Source organism: Anolis carolinensis, chromosome 3, assembly GCF_035594765.1.
Source record: "Anolis carolinensis isolate JA03-04 chromosome 3, rAnoCar3.1.pri, whole genome shotgun sequence".
Taxonomy (NCBI): domain Eukaryota; kingdom Metazoa; phylum Chordata; class Lepidosauria; order Squamata; family Dactyloidae; genus Anolis; species Anolis carolinensis.
In genome coordinates this window covers 31769063-31792496 of record NC_085843.1, presented here as the reverse complement: position 1 = coordinate 31792496, position 23434 = coordinate 31769063, and the positions used below count along the sequence as shown (strand labels likewise).

The following is a 23434-nucleotide window of genomic DNA, read 5'->3' as shown; positions in this document are numbered from 1 at the left end:
GCTTCCATTATATGTGTGTATAATGGAAGCTAAACTATCTATTTTTAAGTTTGCTGTTATAGGAGCCTCAGGTGGCTCAGTGTGTTAAAGCACTGAGCTGCTGAACTTGCAGACTGAAAGGTCCCAGGTTCAAACCCGGGGAGCGGAGTGAGCGCCCGCTGTTAGCTCCAGCTTCTGCCAACCTAGCAGTTTGAAAACATGCAAATGTGAGTAGATCAATAGGTACTGCTCCGGCAGGAAGGTAACGGCATTCCAAGAAATACTGCCCGCATGACCTTGGAGGTGTCTATGGACAATGCCTGCTCTTCAGCTTAGAAATGGAGATGAGCACCAATCCCCAGAGTCGGACACGACTGGACTTAACGTCAGGGGAAACCTTTACCTTTACCTATATGTGTGTATGTGTCTCCAAACTGCCTGATGACTTATGGGGACCCCATGACTTTCATATAGGCTTGCAATATTCCAGGCTCGATAGTCCATATTTCAGGTTCCAAAATCTAACTAGCCTGATTGACATGTTTAGCAAATAGGCATATTGTGTAAACTAGGCACATTATTTTTTGGATTGTGTTTCTACATATTGCATTTAGCCTTGGCAATATCTGTATAGGAAGCAATAAGTGTTAATCTGTGCTGAAGGCCAACATAGTGTCATGTCTAGAGCTGAGCTTCAAACTGAAGGACTGAAGTTCAAATCTATTGCATGAGCCTAGTCAGCCATGGTCTCCATCAAAGAAACCTTAAAACCTGTTGTGCAGTGTCTAATGAACCACCGTTGAAGTAATATCAAAGTAATAACTAATTATTCCACCCAAGCATATGTTGACATATAATGACGCCAACATGCCAAAAGGTTATAGCAAGTAAGTCTTGAAAATACTACAAGAACTTTTGTTTTTTCTTGCTCCCTCTGACTAACATAGCTATCCCCTTGAAAGTTTGAAAAATGTTAGTTTTTGTAAGATTTTTTTTATATTATGCAGTATTATAAAGCAGATTTCAGCTGTCTGTAAACAGGTGACTTCTCCCCAGAAATGCATCCCTTATCTAGAGAGGTAGGAGATGATGCATCACTACAGTTTTAAATAATTTATTCCTTAGAAATGTCAGTTCGTTGATTAAACGCACTGAAAAACAGTAATAGGCTGGGTTATTACAAAACTATTGGGCAGAACATAGAATCATAGAATCATAGAATAGTAGAGTTGGAAGAGACCTCATGGTCCATCCAGTCCGACCCCCTGCCAAGAAGCAGGAAATCGCATTCAAAGCACCCCCGACAGTGGATTCATATATTGTGCTATATTTTAGCTACCACAAAAGTTAAGAGGTCTTTAAAAAAAACACTGGGAATTTGGCCATTATAATGATGTATGTTGGACCCTAGGGTTTGGTTTCACAATCACCCAATAGAGATCTTGTTAGCTTATTTTCAGTTTTAATGAACATTTAAATAGATAGGTTAAAAAATTCATATAGAAACAAAGTGATGGTATTGTTCTGCAGACTTGAGTAACTGAGTGTCATTACTCATTTTAAGAAGTTTAGAATACATGTTCATGAAGAATTATTTGTTCAGAGGTGGAAATTGCCATTCTTCGGTAGATTTGATGGATTTCCAACAGCTTTTGCCATAGGATAGGTAACTACAGTATTTAATGTGTCATCAAATCTAATGCACGCCTCAGTGTCCAGAACCCTGGAACCAAAAAAAAATATTTGATGCCGAATGTAATGCACAGTGGCTGAAAGTACACTCTGCAATTTGGCCCAAAAAGGTGTGAATTACAGTTGCTGCAAGGTTAGAATTCCTTCTTTAAGATCAAAAGTGTTAGAACACCAAAGCTTCCAGGAATGGAAAGGAAAACCTGCATCTCTACTGTAGAATTAATCCACTTTAATTGCCTTGGTTCAATGTTATGTAATCATGGGAGCTGTAGGTTTTTGAAGTCTTGAGCCCTCTCTGCCTTACCAAACTACAAATCTCAGGATTGCCTCGCATTGAGCCGTGGTAAATTAGAGATGAAGTCCTTCAAATAGGGTCTCCAGAAGCAGTTTCCACCTTTGTTTTGGCCCAGAACTAAGATTTAACATGAATTTAACATGCACCCTAATTTTGACTAGGGAATTTAGCCAACAAAGGTGAGCATTCGATTCAAGTGAATGGGGTATTTGCTGATTTTGAATGAAATGCCTGGATGAGTACTTATTCATCCTCTTGGGTGAGGTGGAGAACTGAACAAGAACTGGACAGGCTTCTATTCTTGCCTGTCATGTCCTGACTGCTTCCTTGATTCTAAAGAGAAGCCGTTCACACTTTCTAGTTCAGCACAGAAACAGCTTTTGCAATGGATGCAAACCAACCTAAGTTGATTTTTGATAGTGTTGCGTCATCTGCAGTGAACTGTGAATGATGAGCAGTTATCCCTGGTTCCTTATCCTTGGGGAAGTCATGGGTCTCGTAAGTTGAATCCTACAGAAGGAAGTTGGCAAGGCTTGGGCAATTCAAACTCGCTTGGGTTCATCCTCAGCAGTTACTCTTACTCATGCTCCTATCTCAGGTTCCTTATCTTCCATCATTACAAGAAGGAAGCAAGTTGACCTGACTTACATGATGGGGACAAATTAAGCAGAAGACTTTCTAGGGCTGGGAGAGGAGTAATAACATCTGCATGTTTTTTCCGAACTTCTCTTGAAAGTACAGGGATATTTGGAATAGAGAACAAGATAACTTTAATGTCAGGAAGAATAAATTGTTACATAACTTACCCTGTGGCTTCTTCCTCTCAAGTGTGTGTTATCAAGGATAGGATATGAAACTACAAGATGGACATTGGCTAATACTACCATGCGACTGGGAATTTTCTGCAATGCCTTCAGGAAACACTCCAATATATTTTTTTTAAAAAAACTGGAAAGCTGAATCATTTCATTAAAAAACCCCATCATGTTCAGTGATGAATTGGTTCACGTACAAGATGGTTTTGTGGGACTCGAGAGATCTTGGGTGTGCTCTTGGCCCTGTCACTACCTTCCTGTGATGTTAGACCAATTGCTTAGTTTCCGTGTGCCTTCATTTCCTTCTTGGTAAATTGAGGGTCATGATGTTTGTTTACCTACCAGCTGTGTGCCGTGGGAATAAATTCATTAGCACTTACTGATATGTATTAAAGGAATTGACATGAAGACATCTGGCTGAAGGACTGACTGCTATTTTGGGTTAATCGTTGAGACCAGATGCATATCAAAGATGAGATTTTTTGATAATTTTATGCTAGAGTACATCAATATAAGGTAATTTTTCTGCAATCCACATTCCACAAAAACTATTGATTCTAATGTTGCTGTTCCGTCCTTCAGCATGACAATTTGATCAACTCCTGCTAGAAATTCCTTGAGAGAACACTTCTCTAGACATTTGCAAGTCCTCCAGCATGATTCTCTTTGTCATTTCTGACAGACATTGACCACAGAATCATGCTGTAGGACTTAGAATTCCTAGAGAGATATTCTCTCATGTTAAAAATGGGGTTTTATTTGTGTTTTTTCGTCTTCTGCATCTTCTAACTCCAGCGGACGTGAAGAGCAGACTGTATTTTGCTTAAACCCATTTTATTTAGCAATAGCTATGTGCTAAAGATTAGTCTGTGAGACAATAGCTTGAGCAGCATTTTCTAATGAACTTTATATCTGCTACGATTTGACTTTTGTCCCTCTGTGTTCAAATCTAACATAGGCCAACCAACCTATTAAATTAAATAAGGCCTATAAGATATAAATACCTACTATTAACATTTCTATTCTTTGACTGCTTCCATATGACCGCATTCTTACAATGCTTTGGATTTTCAAGGTTTGTGACAAACTCATCTTGGCATCACACTTCAGGTAAGGATGTGGGAGAGATAAGTTTGCCAATGTAAGTGTTGTAGTGCAGAGCAATGATGTCAACATCCAACTGTCATGAGGTTGAAAAATGGTATAGGATAGGCCTTCAAAGAAATAGGCATGTTAGAAAAAGGAGATGTGGATGTGGATGTGTGGGGTGGGTGGTTGGATCAAGCCGTATCTTTAAGGTTAACTGATCTATTTCAGGCTGAATGTTCATAGTCATGGATACCTATCAATCTAATCATGAAAGCTCAAGGTAAAATAGACCAGTTAATCTTAAAGGTACTGCTACATTCCTCTTCCTTCCTTTTTTCTTTTCTTTTTATAGGACAGGCCTGCTAGTCACTTCCTTGGATGGGCAGGTAAAGGCCATACACTTTCTGAGTAACTGTTTACAAATCTTGAAGCTATTCAAGCAATGCCAGGATATTAAGTTTGGGAAAGCTAAAGAATCTGGACAAAGCTTCAGGAATGTATGATTTTGATGAATCCATCAATTGTCATCACCAGTTGCCTTTGAGTATGATGGGAACTAGAATCCAACAACATCTGGAAGGTCACAATTTCCCCATGAGTTATGGGGAAAGATTTCTATTTCATTTTTATTATTTTTCTGTTAAACCATGCCAAAGAAAAACACAGCGATGAGTAGTATTCCTGGCCCATTGCATGTTGACAGCAAGTTCAGCTTGTTTTTTTTGTTTTTTTAAAGTAAGGCTTCTTGAATTTAGGACTGTGATCCTGACCCCTTCATTTCACTGTTGCTGTCACCATTAAACATGTTTCTGATTATTTATTTAATTATTGTGTCAGAAGCGAACTGAGGGTAAAGTTGTAATGTATTTAAAAACACAAAGAAAGTTAAAAACTTGGCATTAATGTCCTTTGACCAATAGCTGGCCACTTGGAGTGCCTCTGGTGTTGCTATAAGAAGGTCTCCCACTGTGCATGTGGCAGGGCTCAGGCTGCATTGTTGCAGGTGGTCTGTGCTTTGCTCTTCTCCACTTTGTGGCCCCATTTCTTAAGGTTGGCTCTGCATCTCGTGGTGCCAGAGCGCAGTCTGTTCAGTGCCTTCCAAGTTGCCCAGTCTTCTGTGTGCCCAAGAGGGAGTCTCTCATTCAGTATCAACCATGGATTGAGGTTTTGGGTTTTAGCCTGCCACTTTTGGACTCTCACTTGCTGAGGTGTTCCTGTGAGTATCTCTGTAGATCAGGGGTCCTCAAACTTTTAAAGCAGAGGGCCGATCCACAATCCTTCAGACTGTTGAGGGGCCAAATTATCATTTGGGGGGAAAAAAACAACGAACAAATTCCTATGCACACTGCACATATCTTATTTGTAGTGCAAAACAACAACAATAACAATGAAAGAACAATACAATATTTAAAAATGAAAATAATTTTAACCAACATAAACCTATCAGTGTGGGCCTGCTTCTGGCCAATGAGATAGTCAGGTTAATTAGGATTGTTGTTTTTGTGTGTCTTCAAGTCATTTCAGACTTTGGGCGAGCTTAAGTCCAAAATTATTTATTTATGCATTTACTACATTTATTTACTACATTTATATCCCACCCTTCTCACCCCGAAGGGAACTCAGAGCAGCTGTATGTACATACAGTATATTATATTATTAGCATAGCACAATATTAGCATTATATATTACTATATTGAACTATATCACTATACTGTAATATTATATGTAATATATAACATATAATTAATATTATATGGTGGTAGTATTCGTATTATATTGTATAAAATGACAATATTATTATCAATATCATATGTATATACAATATATTATATTATTAAAACGGATATAAAAATATTATATTATAAATGAGGGCGAGGCCAGGTAAATGACCTTGGAGGGCCGCATCTGGCCCCCGGGCCTTAGTTTGGGGACCCCTGCTGTAGATCATAGAAAACTATTTCTTGATTTAAGGCATTGGTATGCTGGCTGATATTTGAACGGGGATTTGTCGGAGATGTCACTGCCTTGTTCCTTTCAGTATTGGCTGCTACTTCCCAGTGGATGTCAGGTGGTGCACTACCGACTAAACAGTATAATTTATCCAGTGGTGTTGGGTGCAGACATCCTGTGATAATGCAGCATGTCTCATTAAGAGCCACATCCACTGTTTTAACATGATGAGATATGTTCCACACTGGGCATGCATACTCAGCAACAGAGTAGCAAAACACAAGGGCAGATGTCTTCATTGTATCTGGTTGTGATCCCCAGGTTTCATATTATTTAGTTTCTGATTGATGTTTTGGGTTTCATTGTTGTTTACATCAAATATTTGTGATGTATTGGGGGTGAGCAGTTCCAATGGACCTAGACTCTGGGAATGACATAACATTTGTGTGAAGTGTGTTTTAATCCACTTCTAGGAATAATAGTTTCTTGTCACCTTAACTGTAGTAAAAGACTAATTTTCAGCAGAGTTGCCTATGCAAATGGATTCTTCTGATGCCTGTTCTACATCCAATGCACTACACAGTATTTCCTCCTCTATGCATAAGCTTATCTGCTTATCTGAGCTTCTATGTAAAACCTACTTCCTATTTTTTATCCTTTTTAACTACTCTTTACACCCATGATTCACATTTCCATTACTTTTCACATTCCCCTTCCTTGTTTGCATTTATATCTGCCCACACTTATATCACTCTATCCTGTGAAGTGGATTGGAACTTCCAAAGTTTATGTAAGTTGTTTCTTTTTCATGTTGGTCTGAAAGGTACTGCTGGGTGCCTTTATGTCTTTTATGCTAAAACAGGACTATCATGAATATCTCTTTGAATATTCATTCACTTCAGGGCATGGCAGTAAATAGATTTCTGCAAGGAAGAGGGAGGTAAAGGTAAAGGTCTTCCCCTGACATTGTCTATTTGTGTCCGACTCTGGGGGTTGGCGTTCATCTCCATTTCTAAGCCAAAGAGCTGGTGTTGTCCGTAGATGTCCCTAGTGGCTGGCATGATTACATGGAGTGCTGTTACCTTTCCACCAAAGCGGTACCTGTTGATCTAATCACATTTGCATGTTTTCAAACTGCTAGGTTGGCAGAAGCTGGGGCTAACAATGGAAACACACCCTGCTCCCTGGACTCGAACTGCTGACCTTTCAGTCAGCAAGTTCAGCAGCTCAGTGGTTTAATCCACTGTGCCACCAGGGTCTTTCTGAAAGGAAGAGGGAAGGTTATAAAAATTTTGAGATGCCTTCTTCAATTCCTGTTGGCCAATTTAACATTAAAGTATCAAGGGAACCACAGACCAGGAAGTTGCTCCGCACAAGTCCATCCTCATGAATGCAAAAACGCACATGATATTTTCTGCAGAATAGGGTCATTTTGTCCTTAGTTCACATGATGACACATGAACAATTCGGCGTGTAGTGTGGTCTGCCCACTCTTCACACCTGAATCACCCAGTTCTAGAGGACTATGAGTGTGTCTTGCAACATGGTAGAAAGCCAGTGTAGGACTGTGACTCTGGAGACCAGGATTTGAATCCTTGCTTGGCCACAAAACTCACTGGATGACCGACCTTGGGCAAGCCCTTCTCCCTCAAAATCAGAGAAGGGCAATGTTTAAACTCTTCTGAACAAATCTTGTTAAGAAAAACCCTCATGATATATTCTTCTTAGGGTAGCCATAGGCTGGAAATACCTTGAAGGCACACAACAACAAATAACAATCAGAGCCATTTTGTTGTGACTGTTTTCTAAGCATTGCTCTCATAGAATCATAGAGTTGGAAGAGACCTCATGGGCCACCCAGTCCCATCCCCTGCCAAGAAGCATGAAAATCACATTCAAAGCACTCCCAACAGATGGCCATCCAGCTTCTGCTTAAAAGCCTCCAAAAAAGGAGCCACCGCTACACTCCAAGGCAGAGAGTTCCACTGCTGAACAGCTCTCACAGTGAGGAAGTTCTTTCTAATGTTCAGTTGGAATCTCCTTTCCTCTCCATCATGCAAACAAACAAACAAACAAACAAAGAACATACATCTGAAATTCACTATATAAATATGTGTTACCCAGACCCAACCTACTTTGCAGGTGGGGTGCTATGTGGGGTCAAAATTAGTGCATTGTTCCCCCCCCCATAAAAATTCTGCCTCTCCCAATGGAATTTTTCTTCAGTCCCGAAATGTATAGTAGCAAGTTTAGACATCCAAAGAAAATGAGTAGGAAAAGGTTTCTGGAGAGTGAAATTACTGCAAATAGGAGAGTTCTAGAAAGTCATGTGAATGACTTTTAGTGCCCCACTTTCTGCAATAATAGACATTTGGGGACTGAAGGCCAAAAGTGGTGGAACACAGAATTCTGACTTAGGGTCAGCAATGCCCTTATTTTGTCAGTCCCTCCAAGTATACCTCATGGCCACATGCTTTTTCTTGTCCTATGTCCAACAGAAACAAAGATGTTAGCAACAAAAGGTTTTTGAGATTTGAAAATGCTCCATTATCATCCACAAGGGTGGCTGAGATTGTGACACCTTTGCTTTCCAATGATTTGATGCACACAAACATTGTTTGATGCACAAAATGTTTTATTGAAAATAATATTGAAAAAAATTCCTACCGGCTGTTAGGAATTGTGAGAGTTGAAGTCAAAAACACCTGGAGGGCCAAAGTTTGCCCATGACTGGTCTATATGAAGCATAACTAAATTTCATATCTAGACCTGGGCCCCATCTCCAGGATATCTCATTATGTACAAATATGCAAATACAGGTATTATTATTAATAATAAAACTTTATTTATATTCTGCCCCATCTCCCCAAGGGACTCAGAGAGGATTCCAATCACAAAAAGGCAAACATTCAGTGCCTGAATACGATAACCAACGCACACATAATAGCAAAAAATAGCAAAAAATGACCCAACATATAAAAACAAATTATAACTTAACATCTAAAATTAAAATAAGGCATAACCTATCAAATATCAACATAAAACTAAATATCAAACAGAAGCATCAATTTCCCAGAGCCAACAGGATTCATTGGGGGTTGATTATTGCCAAAGATGTTAGGCTAGCAGGGTAAACAGAGCCTGGATATGGGTAACAGATTTTAATCAGGGGCAATAGTAGCATAATTATCTAATCCTCCTCCAAAATCTATTCCAAAATCTGAAATCTTAAAAGTTTTTTTTTGGATAAGTGATACTTAACTTTTACTTAGTAAACCACCTTGAAGGAACATCTACATTGTAAAATCAATGCAGTTTGACATGACTGTAACTGCAATAGCTCAAGGCTATGCTATCACAAAAGTTGTAGTTTTATATGTTGGAAATAGCAACCTCCCAAGCCTTTCACTGTTTATTTGTTAATGTATATATTTGCTAGCCTATATTCCACGTGTATGTTGATTTGCTAGTTTGACTTACCTCTTTGGTGTGTGTGTGTAGGGGGTGTGTGTTATAGACATGTGATTGTACTGAGCATGTTCAGATTCAGGACTCCATTTTGTATTCTATATGTTTATGGACTTCAATATGTTTGCATCAGACCTCAGTGGAGGTGGATGCATGTTGCTGCTTTAAGCCTCAAAGGAGGTGGACGTGTTTGCTTTTGGATTTAAGTGAGTACAATTATGCCTAAAGACTATGGACAAATGATTAAGAATTATACCCTGTATATTTAACACAGAGAACTACATCCTATCTATGACTGAACTTTAACAAGAAATGTGCCTGGATGGTGAATTAATACAAGATGTTTATGAGCAAACAAGATATGTTATTTTTCAAAAAAAAAAAAGACTTTTTTTAAAATCTCTGAGTGTATATTTTAAACTAAGAGGTTTCAAAGGAGTGTATATCTTTTGGGCAACTGCAATATCAACTTCAAAGAAACAACCATCCTCCGCTAACCAAATAAATTTTCGTAGTGGCATGTCTTTGTCCTTGATAGTTCAAAGACATGGTTCTTCAGTCTAATAGCTGAATTGCCTGTGTGCCATTATATGAATGCTTATGAATATCACTTGTTCAAAGGGTTTGCCTTTTCTTGACTATTGGTTTTCAACAGGTGGTTTCCACAAGTTCATGGAGCTTTACATTTGCCAAATGGATATGACATCATTTTTCCTTTTCAATAAAGGTGTGACTGCCATTTATTTCCAAGAGGATACCTACTAAGAGACTGGGTGCTCTTATTTCCAATATTACAAAGTCTTTATCCAAAGACTGCCTGGTGCCTTACAAAGCTGCAACTCGCAATATTCAGTTGCATTGAGCTATGGCAGTTAAAGTGATGTCAAACTGTATTGAGTAGATAGCGTATATGCAACCTGAGTTACAAATTGAAGGGGTAGAACGTGGAGTTTTAGATAAGGCTTGTGATAACTGGTCTTATCTCCTGCTCGTCGGAAATGGCCGAGAGGTGGTTGGTTATCCCATCTCCAGGTCGCTTGTTGCCATCTCAGCATGCGGCGCTGTCGTGCCTCGCAGCCCGCTCCCCAAACTGGTCTCAACAGCGGGGGGTCCCAGCGAGTCGTGACTGTCTTGGCTGCTTTCGTCTCTCCTTGTCCGGCCTTGGGCTCCGAAGCAAAGGCAGGGCTGGCAAGGCCACTCACTCGCCCGGAGGGACTCACGCCTTTGGGATTTGCGGAACTGCGAGCTCTTGGGAGATAAAGCCAAGTTTCAGTCTCGAATTGCGTGGAAGCTGGAGGAGGGGGTCCTCTTAGTCAGCTCGAGAGAAAAGGTGGAGAGGAGGGGAAGCGCTCCGATAAGGCACGAGCCTTCTTGCAGGCGGGTCTACACGATTCACACGGACGGAGGATTCCTGCGTGGGAGGGGGATGTGCAAGAAGAGTCCTGCTTGGGGGCACCTCCGTGTTCAGGAGCAGCCAGGCATTCCGCACCGGTTTCTGGGCGAGAAGGACAGCAAGGCTGCGTAATAGTCTGTAGAATGAATGCAGTGTTGACCACTGGGTTGCTGTGAGTTTTCTGGGCTGTATGGCCATGTTCCAGAAGAACTTTCACTACATTCATGGCAGGCATCCTCAGAGGTTGTGAGGTCTGTTGGAAACGAGTCAAGTGGGGTTTATATATCTGTGGATTGTCCAGGGTGGGAGAAAGAACTCTTGTCTGTTTGAGGAATGTGTGAATGTTGCAATTGGCCAGCTTGATTAGCATTGAATAGCCCATCAGCTTCAAAGCCTGGCTGTTTCCTGCCTGGGGGAATCCTTTGTTGGAGGTGTTAGCTGGCCCTGATTGCTTCTTAGTATTGAATAGCCTGGCAGTTTCAAAGCCTGGCTGTTTCCTGCCTGGGGGGGGGCAATCATTTGTTAGGAGGTGTTAGCTGGCCCTGAGTGTTTTCTGTCTGAAATGCCCTGTTTTTTAAGTGTTGTTCTTTATTTGCTGTCCTGATTGTAGAGTTTGTTTTTTTAAAAAAATAATAATAATACTGGTAGCCAGATTTTGTTCATGTTCATGGTTTCCTCCTTTCTGTTGAAATTGTCCACATACTTGTGTATTTCAGTGGCTTCTTTTTGTAGTCTGACATGATGGTTGTCAGAGTGGTCTAGCATTTCTGTGTTCTCAAATAATAGGCTGTGTCCAGGTTGGTTCATCAGGTGCTCTGCTATTGCTAATGGCCACCATGTCAGACAACACAGAGAAGCCATTGAAATCCTCAAGCAATTGGACAATTTCAACAGAAAGGAGGAAACCATGAAACGAACAAAATCTGGCTACCAGTATTTTAAAAAACTCTAAAATCAGGACAGTAAATAAAGAACAAAACTCAGAAAACAGGGGAATTCCAGACAGAAAACAATCAGGGCCAGCTAACACCTTCCAACATAGGATTCACCCAGGCAGGAAGCAGCCAGTCCTTGAAGCTACGAGGCCATTAAATGCTAAACAAGGTGTCCAATTGCTACATTCACACTTGCCTCAAACACACCAGAGTTCTTTCTCCCTCCCTGGACATCATTCCACAGATATATAAACCACTCTTGCCTAGTTTTCAATAGACCTCACAACCTCTGAGGATGCCTGCCACAGAGGTAGGTGAAACATCAGGAGAGAATAATTCTAGAACATGGTCATAGAGCCCGGAAAACTCACAGCAACCAAGTGATTCCGGCCATGAAAGCTTTCGACAACACATGTTGACCACACTTTAACTACCATGGAATCCTACTATGGAATCCTGTTAGTTTTACATGGTGTTTAGCCTTCTCTGCCAAACCCTATGATTCCTTAGCACCGAGCCACGGAGGTTAAAGTGGGGTTAATTTAACAGTGTAGAATTAGCTAGAATCATAGAATCATAGAGCTGGAAGAGACCTCATGGGCCATCCAGTCCAACTCCCTGCCAAGAAGCAGGAAAATCACATTCAAAGCACCCCGGACTGATGGCCATCCAGCCTCTGCTTAAAAGCCTCCAAAGAAGGAGCCTCCACCACAGTTCAGGGCAGAGAGTTCCACTGCTGAACAGCTCTCACAGTGAGGAAGTTCTTCCTGATGTTCAGGTGGAATCTCCTTTCCTGTAGTTTGAAGCCATTGTTCTGTGTCCTAGTCTGCAGGGCAGCAGAAAACAAGCTTGCTCCCTTCTCCCTATGACTTTCCCTCACATATTTATACACGGCCATCATGTCTCCTCTCAACCTTCTCTTCTGCAGGCTAAACATGCCCAGCTCATTAAGCTGCTCCTCATGTTCTCCAGACCCTTAATCATTTTAATCATCCTCCTCTGGACACTTTCCCGCTTGTCAACATCTCCCTTCATTGCGGTGTCCAGAATTGGACACAATCTTCCAGGTGTGGCAGAATAGAGGGGTAGCATGACTTCCCTGGATCTAGACGCTATACCCCTATTGATGCAGGCCAAAATCCCATTGGCCTTTTTTGCTGCCATCACATTGTAGGCTCAGGAGGACTCCAAGATCTTTTTCACACCTACTGCTGTCGATCCAGGCGTCCTCCATTCTGTATCTTTGCATTTCATTTTTTCTGTCTAAGTAGAGTATCTTGCATTTGTCCCTGTTGAACTTCATTTTGTTAGTTTCAGACCATCTCTCTAATCTGTTTAGATCGTTTTGAATTCTGGTCCTGTCTTCTGGAGTGTTGGCTATCCCTCATGCTTCCTAGGATGTCCCTTGACTTCACATCTACATCCTTAGCCATTCCGGGAAAGGGGTGCTGTGTCTGATTCGAAACAGCTCTGTTCTGATCCAGAGTTCATGTTCAGGATGACACTTCCTCGGGCGCAGTTCCATTGTAGAATGAATTCAGTTTGGCACCACTTTCACACCCTTGGCTCAATACTATGGCATCCTGGAAGGTGCAGTTTGGTGAGGACCCAGGACTCTTTGGCAGAGAAGGCTGGATGCTTAGAAGAACTACCTAGAAGAGCATTGAGCCCTGGCAGTTAAAGGGGTGTCCCACTCCATTCATTCTGCGGCGAGATCAGATCCACCCCAAAACTAACTCCTAGGAACGCTTTTCGGAGTCTGGCTCAAATAAAACCCCACACAACAAAATCTAAAGAGGCACCAGAGAGGCAAGGATCACCTTGCGACTCTCAGTCAGAATCCAAATGGCTTCAGGGGGAAAAGAGAGGAAGACACCGGTGTTGCCGCGGTGGACTTTCCCAGATTGGCCGTCCGAATGCCAGGCTTTCTTGTGCAAAGGCAAGGCTTCCTCTCCCCGCACGAAGTCCTCCCAAATCGGAATTGAAGAACTTTTTTCCACTCGGGCGCAGAGCCGCAATCCGTGTCCCGCTTCTTGGGGAAGGGAGGAAATCCGTGTCAACCTGAGGAGGCTGCGGGTTGGGGGAAGGTGGCGGGGAAAGCAGGTCCCTTGGTCTTTGCCCCCCTCTTTCCTGTGCCGGAGAAGTTTTCGCGTGGGATGGGATGGGAAGGGGGGGGGGGCGGGAGAAAGAAAGCGAGTGACGTGTGTCTGAGTGAGAGAGAGAGAGGCGTGAAGGCAGCGGAGGATGTGGGCTGGGCAGGTTATAAAGGGGCCGAGCCTGGGCAGCCGGACGCCTTTTTGGATACTGCCAGGACCTCGGACGGCGAAGGCGAGCAAAACCTCTCCAGTCTCCAGCGGCGTTGGCGCGGACCCCAAGCGCCTCTTTCTCCAGCCTTCTCCGCTTTTCGAGCCCTTTCCCTGACGGCATGTGGGGCTGGGGGAGCTCCTGGTCCGCGCTGGCCGGACTGCTGGCCTCTTGGCTCCTGCTGGCAGGTAAGAAGCTCGGACGAACCGTCGGGACGCTCGCCCAAACCCGTGCGCTCTTCTTGGCGCAGGCGGACGCTCTCTCTCCTCCTAGGGATCTATAGGGAAAGGGTTCTCTGATGCAGGCATGGGCCAACTTGGGCCCTCCAGGTGTTTTGGACTTCAACTCCCACCATTCCTAACAGCCTCAGGCCCGCTTAAGCGGCTGAGGGGGGAAAGGAAGGGGCCTGAGGCTGTTAGGAATGGTGGGAGTTGAAGTCCAAAACACCTGGAGGGCCCAAGTTCGCCCATGCCTGCTCTAATGTTTGGACAAGCGACAATGGGCTCGCTATCCTGCTCAGACATAAGAGATGCTTCTAGGACGGCGTTCGGCGCTCGGCCTCCGGCAAGGATGGGGAGCGCCAATGCTTCTCGGTTTCTTTCAAGGCTTGCCAGAGGAAGGCGGCACACCAAGCAAAGCCTTGTGGTGACTGCCTTCCATCATTGTGAAAGGCCATGTAGATCCAGAATAGGAATTTACAGACCCACCGTCCTCCAAGACTTTACCTCTGAAATCAATCATACCGACTGAGCTCTCTTTGATTGGGTCTCCCTATACAGAGAGAGGTGGAATTCAACAATTTGTTCCTATGCCAAAGACTCTGCAGAGACTGAGGGGTCATAAAAGATTGAGTGATATTTATAAAGAAGACCTGCTTTTTTTTTTACAGCTAGATAACATTGAAAGTTTAGATTTTGACCTAAGACAATCGCATGGGGCAAAGCCTCCGTGTTTTTCATCCATCCTGTGGCACAGTGTATTAAACCCTTGCCAGCAGGACTGATGATCTGGAGGTTGGGTTGCTGACCTGCAAGGCTGTAGCCAAAGGGAGGGGGTTAGGGGTTCAACCCCCCCCCCCCACCCGAAGTTTTTCAGGTTTAAAAAAACTGGCTTACTCATGAATTATAACTGATTAACCGAATCCCCATGAGTTTCCACTGAAGTGTATCTGTCTTGAGTGTCCACTGAAGTTTATCAATGGAGCCTGATTTCTAAGTTACTTTGTTTTATGGAACTACTCTTCATGATTCGCTAAAAAAATGTTTCACCCCCCCCCCCCCTCGATTTTTTTTCTGGCTATTGCCCCACTGACCTGAAGGTTGCCGGTTTGAATTCAACCCAGGAAGAGTGCGGACGAGCTCCTTCTATCAGCTCCAGCTCCATGTGGGGACATGAGAGAAGGAGAATAAAAACATCAAAACATCCAGGCGTCCCCTGGGCAATGGCCAATTATCTCACATCAGAAGCGACTTGCAGTTTCTCAAGTTGCTTCTGACATGAAAAAAATCTCCTACAATGATTAATAATACAGTAGAGTCTCACTTATCCAACATAAACAGGCCAGCAGAACATTGGATAAGTAAATATGTTGGATAATAAGGACAAATTAAGGAGAAGCCTATTAAACATCAAATTAGGTTATGATTTTACAAATTAAGCACCAAAACATCATGTCATACAACAAATTTGACAGAAAAAGTAGTTCAATATGAAGTAATGCTATGTAGTAATTACTGTATTTATGAATTTAGCACCAAAATATCATGATGTATTGAAAACATTGATTACAAAAATGCGTTGGATAATCCAGAACTTTGGATAAGTGGATGTTGGATAAGTGAGACTCTAGTGTAATAAACTTTATTTATATAACACCCTATCCCCCTGAAGTGACTCAGGGTGGTTTCCAACAATTTGGCAACCATTCAACGCCCAAAGAAAACCATACAAACCGTTTAGGGCAAGGCACATTAGACGTTACAAACAACCCAACTATAACTTCATAAACAAAATAGGCGACAAATAAAATAAAGACTAAAAATAGGAAAAAAGAAATAAAAATAAAATGAAAACATTGTAAAATACAAAAACCCTGATAAAACACACTAAAAATAAAATACATATATAACCAAGTACATCGAAACTCCATCAGGAGAGGCTCAGGAGTCCAATGGTCAGGAGTACTAAAAAGTATTAAAGGACTGGGCGAGGGGTACTGCAAACAGCGTATCATAGGGCCAAGGAAGTGTGTGAGGTGCAGAACAGATTACTATTTGGCAACTAGAAACTGGGCCTAGGAATTAATCCTTCTCAAAAGCTTGTTGGGACATCCAGGTTTTTAGTTCCTTATGAAAGGAGGAGAGTGTGGGGCTTGCCTAATCTCTCTGGGGAAGTAGTTCCAAAGTCGGGGGGCCACAACTGAGAAGGCCCTCTCCCTCATCCCCACCAGCCATGCTTGTGAAGATGGCAGAAGCAAGAGGAGGGCCTACATGACTGATCTTAGAACCCGCACCGGTTCATAGGGGGAGATGCGATCATGGAGATAGGCAGGGTCTGAACCATTTAGGGCTTTGAGTTGGACCCGGAAACTTATCGATTATGATGATAGTGTTCCAACTATTTTAGGTGCCCTTGGAGCAAGGGTCAAGGATCTTTGAATACACTTGGATGCCACTTCAACATCCATGGCTCAGTGCTATGAAATCCTGGTAGCTGTACTTTGGCAAGACAATGGCACTCTGTGGCCCAAGCCCTTGCAAAACTATACTGAACCTTGGCAGCTCAAGTGGCGTCTAACATTCATTCTACAGCGCGGAGGTACTCTTTGTGTTGCACTACTTACATCCTGACTTATTTGTCTTCAAACCTCCCTCTTCAAGGAGGGTCATGAGCTTCACTTCTTTTCTGGAAAGGAGTTGGGGTAGAGCAGAATCCAGTCCAGATTTGTGTTGTTGAAGGCTTTCATGGCCATCAAATGCTTTCATGGCCAGAATATGTTTCGCAGGCATCTTCAGAGGTTGTGAGGTCTGTTGGAAACTAGGCAAGTGGGGTTTATATATCTGTGGAAGGTCCAGGGTGGGAGAAAGAACTCTTTGTCTGTTGGAAGCAAGTGTTAATGTTGCAATTGGCCAGCTTGATTAGCATTTAATGGTCTTGCAGATTCAAAACCTGGTTGCTTCTTGCCTGCGGGAATCCTTTGTTGGGAGGTGTTAACTGGCCCTGATTGTTTCATGTCTGGAATTCCCCTGTTTTCAGAGTGTTGTTCTTTATTTACTGTCCCGATTTTTAGAGTTTTTTTTAAATACTGGTAGCCATATTTTTTCATTTTCATGTTCCTTCCTTTCTATTGAAATTGTCCACATGCTTGCGTATTTCAATGGCTTCTATGTGTAATCTGACATGGTGGTTGTTAGAATGGTTTAGCATTTCTGTGTTCTCAAATAATAGGCTGTGTCCAGCTTGGTTCATCGAATGCTCTGCTATGGCTGACTTCTCTGGTTGTCTATGAAAATGAACAAAATCTGGCTTCCAGTATTAAAAAGCAGCAAATAAAAACAACACGCAGAAGACAGGGTAATTCCAGATAAGAAACAATCAGGGCCGGCTATCACCTCCCAACAAACGATTCCCCCATGCAGGAAGCAACAAGGCCATTGAATCTGCAAGGCCATTAAATGCTAATCAACTTGGTCAATTGCAACATTCACACTTGCCTCACACAGACAAAAGTTTCTCCCAACCTGGACCTTCCACAAATATATAAACCCCACTTGAATAGTTTCCAACAGACCTCACAAGCTCTGAAGATGCCTGCCATAGATGTGGGTGAAACATCAGGAGATGATGTTTTTGGAACATGGCCATAAAACCCGGAAAACCCACAGCAACCCAGTCCAGATTTGTTTGCCTTTCTGCGTTGCTCGCTTGCATTCAAAGTATGACTTGACATATGTGCTGGGGTTTGCTCAGAGTTGGAACTGCAACTCCATCTACTCTGTAGGATGAATGCAGTTTGACACCACTTTAACTTCCTTGACTCAGTGCTGTGGAATCATATGAGTTGTACTTTTACATGGTCTTTTAAGCTTCTCCAAAGAATGCTGCTGCACATCAGACTCCAAATCCCAGTATCCCATAGCATTGAGCAATGGTGCTTGAAGTGGTGTCAAGCTACATGAATTTGAAAGTGTAGAGTCATCCTGGGTTCTGACTTGTGTGTTGAACCACATATGAATCGCCCTGTGTGTTGAACATGCTTTTGAAGCAAACAACAGTGCGCTTCAATGGAAAGGCTGGATAGATGAGTTTGAATGGGAACTCAGAGCAGAAAAAGTTCCTTTGGGTGCTTCCTCATCCAAAACCTTTAAGTTTGTATAATCCCCTGAAATTATTTTTCTATTATCTGCAGAAATGTCACATAGAATAAACTGAATTCAGAGTCAAAGTATGAGCGCATCAGAACAGTTTAAATCTTCAGGACAGCTGCCCTGAACAAACACTAAAGTGAGAGTCTATAGGGAGGCTGGGCTCTAAAGAGAGTTGGCACCCATGCAAGCAGCCACTTTTTGGAATACATTTCCCAGAATCCCCAGCCAGTAGGGTTCAAGTCTATCCTGATTGAGGGAACTCTGGTGGTTTCAGTCCCTCCACCACCAAATTAAAGGTTGTTTACATCTTTAAAAACAACTTAACCAGGACTTTAATCTGCATAGCGTTAACCACATGGAAGCAAAAGCACAATCCTTTAAAAAGTCTGATTGGGAATAAAATGAAATAAAACAAAAGTCTGATTGGGAAGTGGCAGTTCTTGGAATTCTGGCGCATGCTTACTCAGGAGTAAATGTGATCAGATTCAGTTGCCTTTAGGTATATTGAACATTAGAGGTATGTTTGCAGATGAGCCTGTTTTATTTGCCTGCTGGGTTTCTCAAAATCAGTTATTTCTGTTGCCTGTGCTTCATTTGTTCTGGGGCAGAATATGTATTGGATTTTCAAATCCTCAGTTCTTATTGGGGTCATACATGTGAGAAAAAGTGCAGTGGCACCAAAAGCTCAACACGTGCACAGTGGCAGTGCTGTGGGGGACTAGCAGGGACTCATTCCCAATGTACCATCTAGGTCAGGCATGAGCAAACTTCAGCCCTCCAACTGTTTTGGACTTCAGCTCCCACAATTCCTAACAGCCTACTGGCTGCTAGGAATTGTGGAAGTTAAAGTCCAAAACACCTGGAGGGCCAAAGTTTGCCCATGCCTGATATAGGTGCTCATTGACAGCAGCTTCCTCTTCTCATAAGAATACACTATCCAAAGGAGAAACTGAGCCACCTAAAGGCCACTATTCTAACTTATCTGCTCAAAGGCTTAAAGGCAATGTCTCAAAGGCCAGTCATGCAAATATTAGTTGTTCTGAATGTGTTCTTGACATAAGAAGATTTTGTGATGAGGTATATGGGTTTCTTTGTTGTACCAATGTAAGGTTGAATTAAAAATATGGAACATCAAGAAAAACAAATGTAAGAGTTATAATCAAGACTTACACATATTCTTTAGACTTGATGTTGTCCCAGAGTATTTTATAGTCACTTGTTGTGCTCAATGTGGTTACAGTGGTTACTAAGCAGGTGAAGTCGAGGGAAATCTGAAGAAGAGAGGAGTCTCCATGTTTCTGACTGACAAACCCATGAGATCTGAAACCCATAGCCTGCACTTTTAGCCATGTCTGAGATTGTTGTAAGCAAGGAAGGTAAGGTAACATGTAATTAGCCAGAGACATTTCCCTCACATGTTATGGGCACAATCCAGCCAACGACAAATATCCCGCTAATTGAAACAGGGGATTTAAGCAAGAAAGGTGCAATAAATCATTCCCACTGATACCACTGGGAGAGTCTTTTGTCTCAGAATTGTGTTTGTCATGGCCTTTCCTGTGGCTACACATAATGTGATCACCAACCAGCCATCCTCAAACATGTCTTTTGCCACTGCCATGTCCAGTCCCTTTTTCCTTCTGTCCATTATTTTCATGGGTCTATAGTCATCACTTTAGGAGGATATATTTTTTGAATGTGTGTGTATTCTCTAGCATGTGTGTTTCCACTGCATTTTTGGATAATTTGAGAAGTGCACATTTCTATATATGCATTTTTCAAATATGTATATGTTCTCTATTGAAATCTGGTAATATCTGGATTCTGGAAAACCAAAATCAAGGTCAATTCCAAGCAGTGCAAACTGGGGAAAATCTACTATGCAGATCCCTAATTAATGCAATTGGTTATGGGACCTTGCTGAGTAAATATAGAGACTAATCTGAACTTACTATTATGTTGAGTGATGTATTTAAAAAGAGTGTATAACAAGGTGCAGATTGTTTGCAGTTTGTGATGTTTTTGTAAGCAATATCCTTTGTTTTCTGTGATATCTTTGTCTTGTATTTCCTTTATTGGATCCAAAGACCATGGACACATTTCAGTAGATTTATAGACTTTATACATTTTTGGCTGGTTTTCTACAAGTTGCATAACTTTTGTCATCTTGACTATGGTGTTGCTTGACTCAGTTTTCATTTGTAAAACGTTGGAGCATTTGAGCATCTGGTCTTATAGATACTGCATTGCATAGGATTACAAGTGAGTGCATCTCAACCAAAAAGTTTAAGCCTGAGCATCAAACGTGATATCTAGGTAAGGGAAAGCAAATTGTGGCATTTGTAGGACTAATAGTAAATAGATATGTCCATGTTTCAAAGAAGATGCAATTAAAAACTTTTATAATGAAGAAAAGTAGAGGCAAAAGGAGGTGGGGATACATAGGGAAAAAGTTCAGCTTGCAGAACCCCATCCACTGTCCTAGACAGTTTGCTGTGATAATCCCCACCTTCTGTCATTCTGTGGCTGATGAAGAATGGAGTGGTGATGGAGACGTATTTGGCTGTGTCCCTGACGCAGATGAAGAAGATCTTCTGTCAAAATCTACTGTGTTCTTCTGGATGACTTAACAATGTCACTGGCTTGCATCTGGCTATCGGGACATAACCAGATGTTGTTCTGATCCGCTGTGCCATCAGTCACAGAATCATCATGAAAAACATTGGCCATTAGAGATCCTTAGAGATCTTTGGCTTTTGGAGAAGGTGGAAGAGAACACCAATCTCTACAATGAACAAGAAAAGGTCTGTGCAGGCGTAAGATGGGCTTACTGCCGGCATGTGTCACTAACAGGATGCCAGTGTATTCTGTTCAGTTCATTTCAATTACACCAGGTTAGTCTGAGGAGGAGAGGAAGGGTAAAGATTTGTGAGGAACCTCCCCTGATGAATTTTTGATAAGAACACTTGGTTGGCATTTCTTTCTTTTATGCCAGAATCAGCAGGCATATCTTATGCATCTATCAGCAGGACATTTTTAGATTTTACATTTCAAATGTGCTGAGAATGTTCTTCTAAAAATGGAGGTCAATATTTGACTACAAATATATTTGCACACATCATTATCCTAGCAGATTTTATTTATTTATTTTATTTATTTCCTCATTTCTATCCCGCCCTTCTCACCCGAAGGGACTCAGAGCGGCTGAGTTTTATTATACTTACCATCAGAAAATACTTGAATTCAAAAGAATACTCTTATCAAGACTTAGAAATATTGTTTAAAATACAGCTTTTTATGGATTGTCAAAGATATATATTTGGAGAGTATTTTCAGTCCTGATTTGCTGTAGGTTTCAAAAGTGATTGAAACAAAGGTGAATATTATAGAGTTCATGTTTGTCACTGCTGGATGTCCAAAAGCCATGGCTGGTTGTCTGTTTGGATGTACAATTGCTACAGGTTAATAATCCCCTATACAGAATTTTGAAATAAAAAAATACTCCAAAATCTAAAATTATTAGTATGAGATAGTGACACCTTTATTTTGTGATGGTTCAATGGATGGAAACTTTGTTTCATGTATAAAATATTAAAAATATTGTGTGTGAAATTACCTTTAGGTTAAGTGTATAAGATGTATAGGAAATATGAATGAATGTTGTGTTTAGACTTGGGTCCTCACCTCAAAGATATGTTACATATATGCATATACTGTAAAATTTGGAAAAAAAAATCTGAAATATCAAAGACTTCTGGTTTTTGGAAAAGGGATATTAACCTGTACTTAAAAATGCCTCCTCTATAGGATGGCTAAGGGTATCGCTGATGTTCAAGCATGCACAAAATGCTTTCTCACACTATAGTCAATGAGGCTGTGTGCAAGCAAGGTGTATACTTTTTGTAGTGCAGTTGAATGTATAAATTTGTGTAAAGTTCTTATAAAAAAAACCTAACAACAGATTGAATGCTGTTAAAAAACAAAGAAAACCCCCAAGCCCCAAACAATAGAGCTGGGCACAGATCGGATGTGGAAGTGGGGGAAGGAAGAGGTCTGTGGATGTAGACTTCATAGATGTGCACATCCCTAATTATGACTCCGGAGTTGTGCCAAAAACTTCACAGAAGAGCCAGGCATTCCATGCGGCAAGGGAGTCGTTTGAGGGAGCGGGAGGCCTTCAAAGAACAGAGGGCGGTGGGTCTTGAGCAGCAGAGGTCATGGCCAGAGATGTATCAGGAGATGGGAGCCAATTCTGGGGAGCAAGATCATGGAGGATGCTGAGGGCAAGGGCAAAGAGGTTGTGCTGGAAGCTGGGAAGGAAGCCAGCCCAATGCCCAAGAGGCCTTTGACATTGTGGCACTTTCCTGTAAATGCTGTTACCGAGAAGCTCAAGTGTTCAAGTGCAATAATTAGGCCAATATAAATACAATTTAGCTTTTTTTTAAAAAAAAAATTTGTATTTTTGAGAATTGCCTACTGCGTAATTTTGACCAATGATAAGCAGTGAGGTTTGTATTTGAATGATGTCTTGAAATGACAGCAAAGTGCTATCGAATTTTCTACCAGCGTCAGACAAAGGTCTGCCAACAATGGGATTGTTAGTGAACTATGTTGCACTAGCTGCTAATGCAATAACAGACCCCTTCCAAAACAATCCTTGACTCCTTTGTGCTCTTTATGTGGGTTGTTCATATTGAGGAATTCATTTCTGATCAGGCTAGCATAGCAATAAGGAAATACATGAGGTTGAGACAATTGAGAATGGAAGGGCACAAGGAAGCCACACACACCTTGGTTTGAATCTTATTGTTAGTTTTAGCTAAAAAGGCCATTAAATCAATGACATTTACAGAATATACTATTGATTCAATGGATCTGTTCTTGGAATTAACATTGCTTCCTAAGTCAAATGCAAAGGTACGGTTGCTGTTTGTTTTTGTTTTGTTTTTTCAATACGGAACTAAGGAAAAGGCCAGGAAAGTAGCATATTTTAAGGATAATTTATAGCTCCATAATCAGAAAGCCTTATAAGCAAAGCCACTCCCACTATCATGAGTTTGTACAACAGACCTCTATGGCAACCCAAAGATTCACCAACTGTGAGACAATTAGGATTAGATACAAGTGATTTTGGAAATCTGCCACCA

The 23434-nt window shown here is 41.6% G+C and overlaps 1 protein-coding gene across 2 annotated transcripts in view; it reads left to right on the top strand.

Annotated features, from left to right (window-relative positions):
• The first annotated feature begins 13884 nt into the window (after positions 1-13884).
• flt1 (fms related receptor tyrosine kinase 1) overlaps positions 13885-23434 on the top strand; it is a 145808-nt gene continuing 136258 nt past the window's right edge. For both annotated transcript variants that reach the window (XM_062974678.1, XM_062974677.1), the window contains exon 1: positions 13885-14108. In XM_062974678.1, coding sequence (XP_062830748.1) covers positions 14042-14108 — 67 coding nt within the window. In that variant the 5' untranslated portion in view covers positions 13885-14041. The remainder of the gene's footprint in view (positions 14109-23434) is intronic.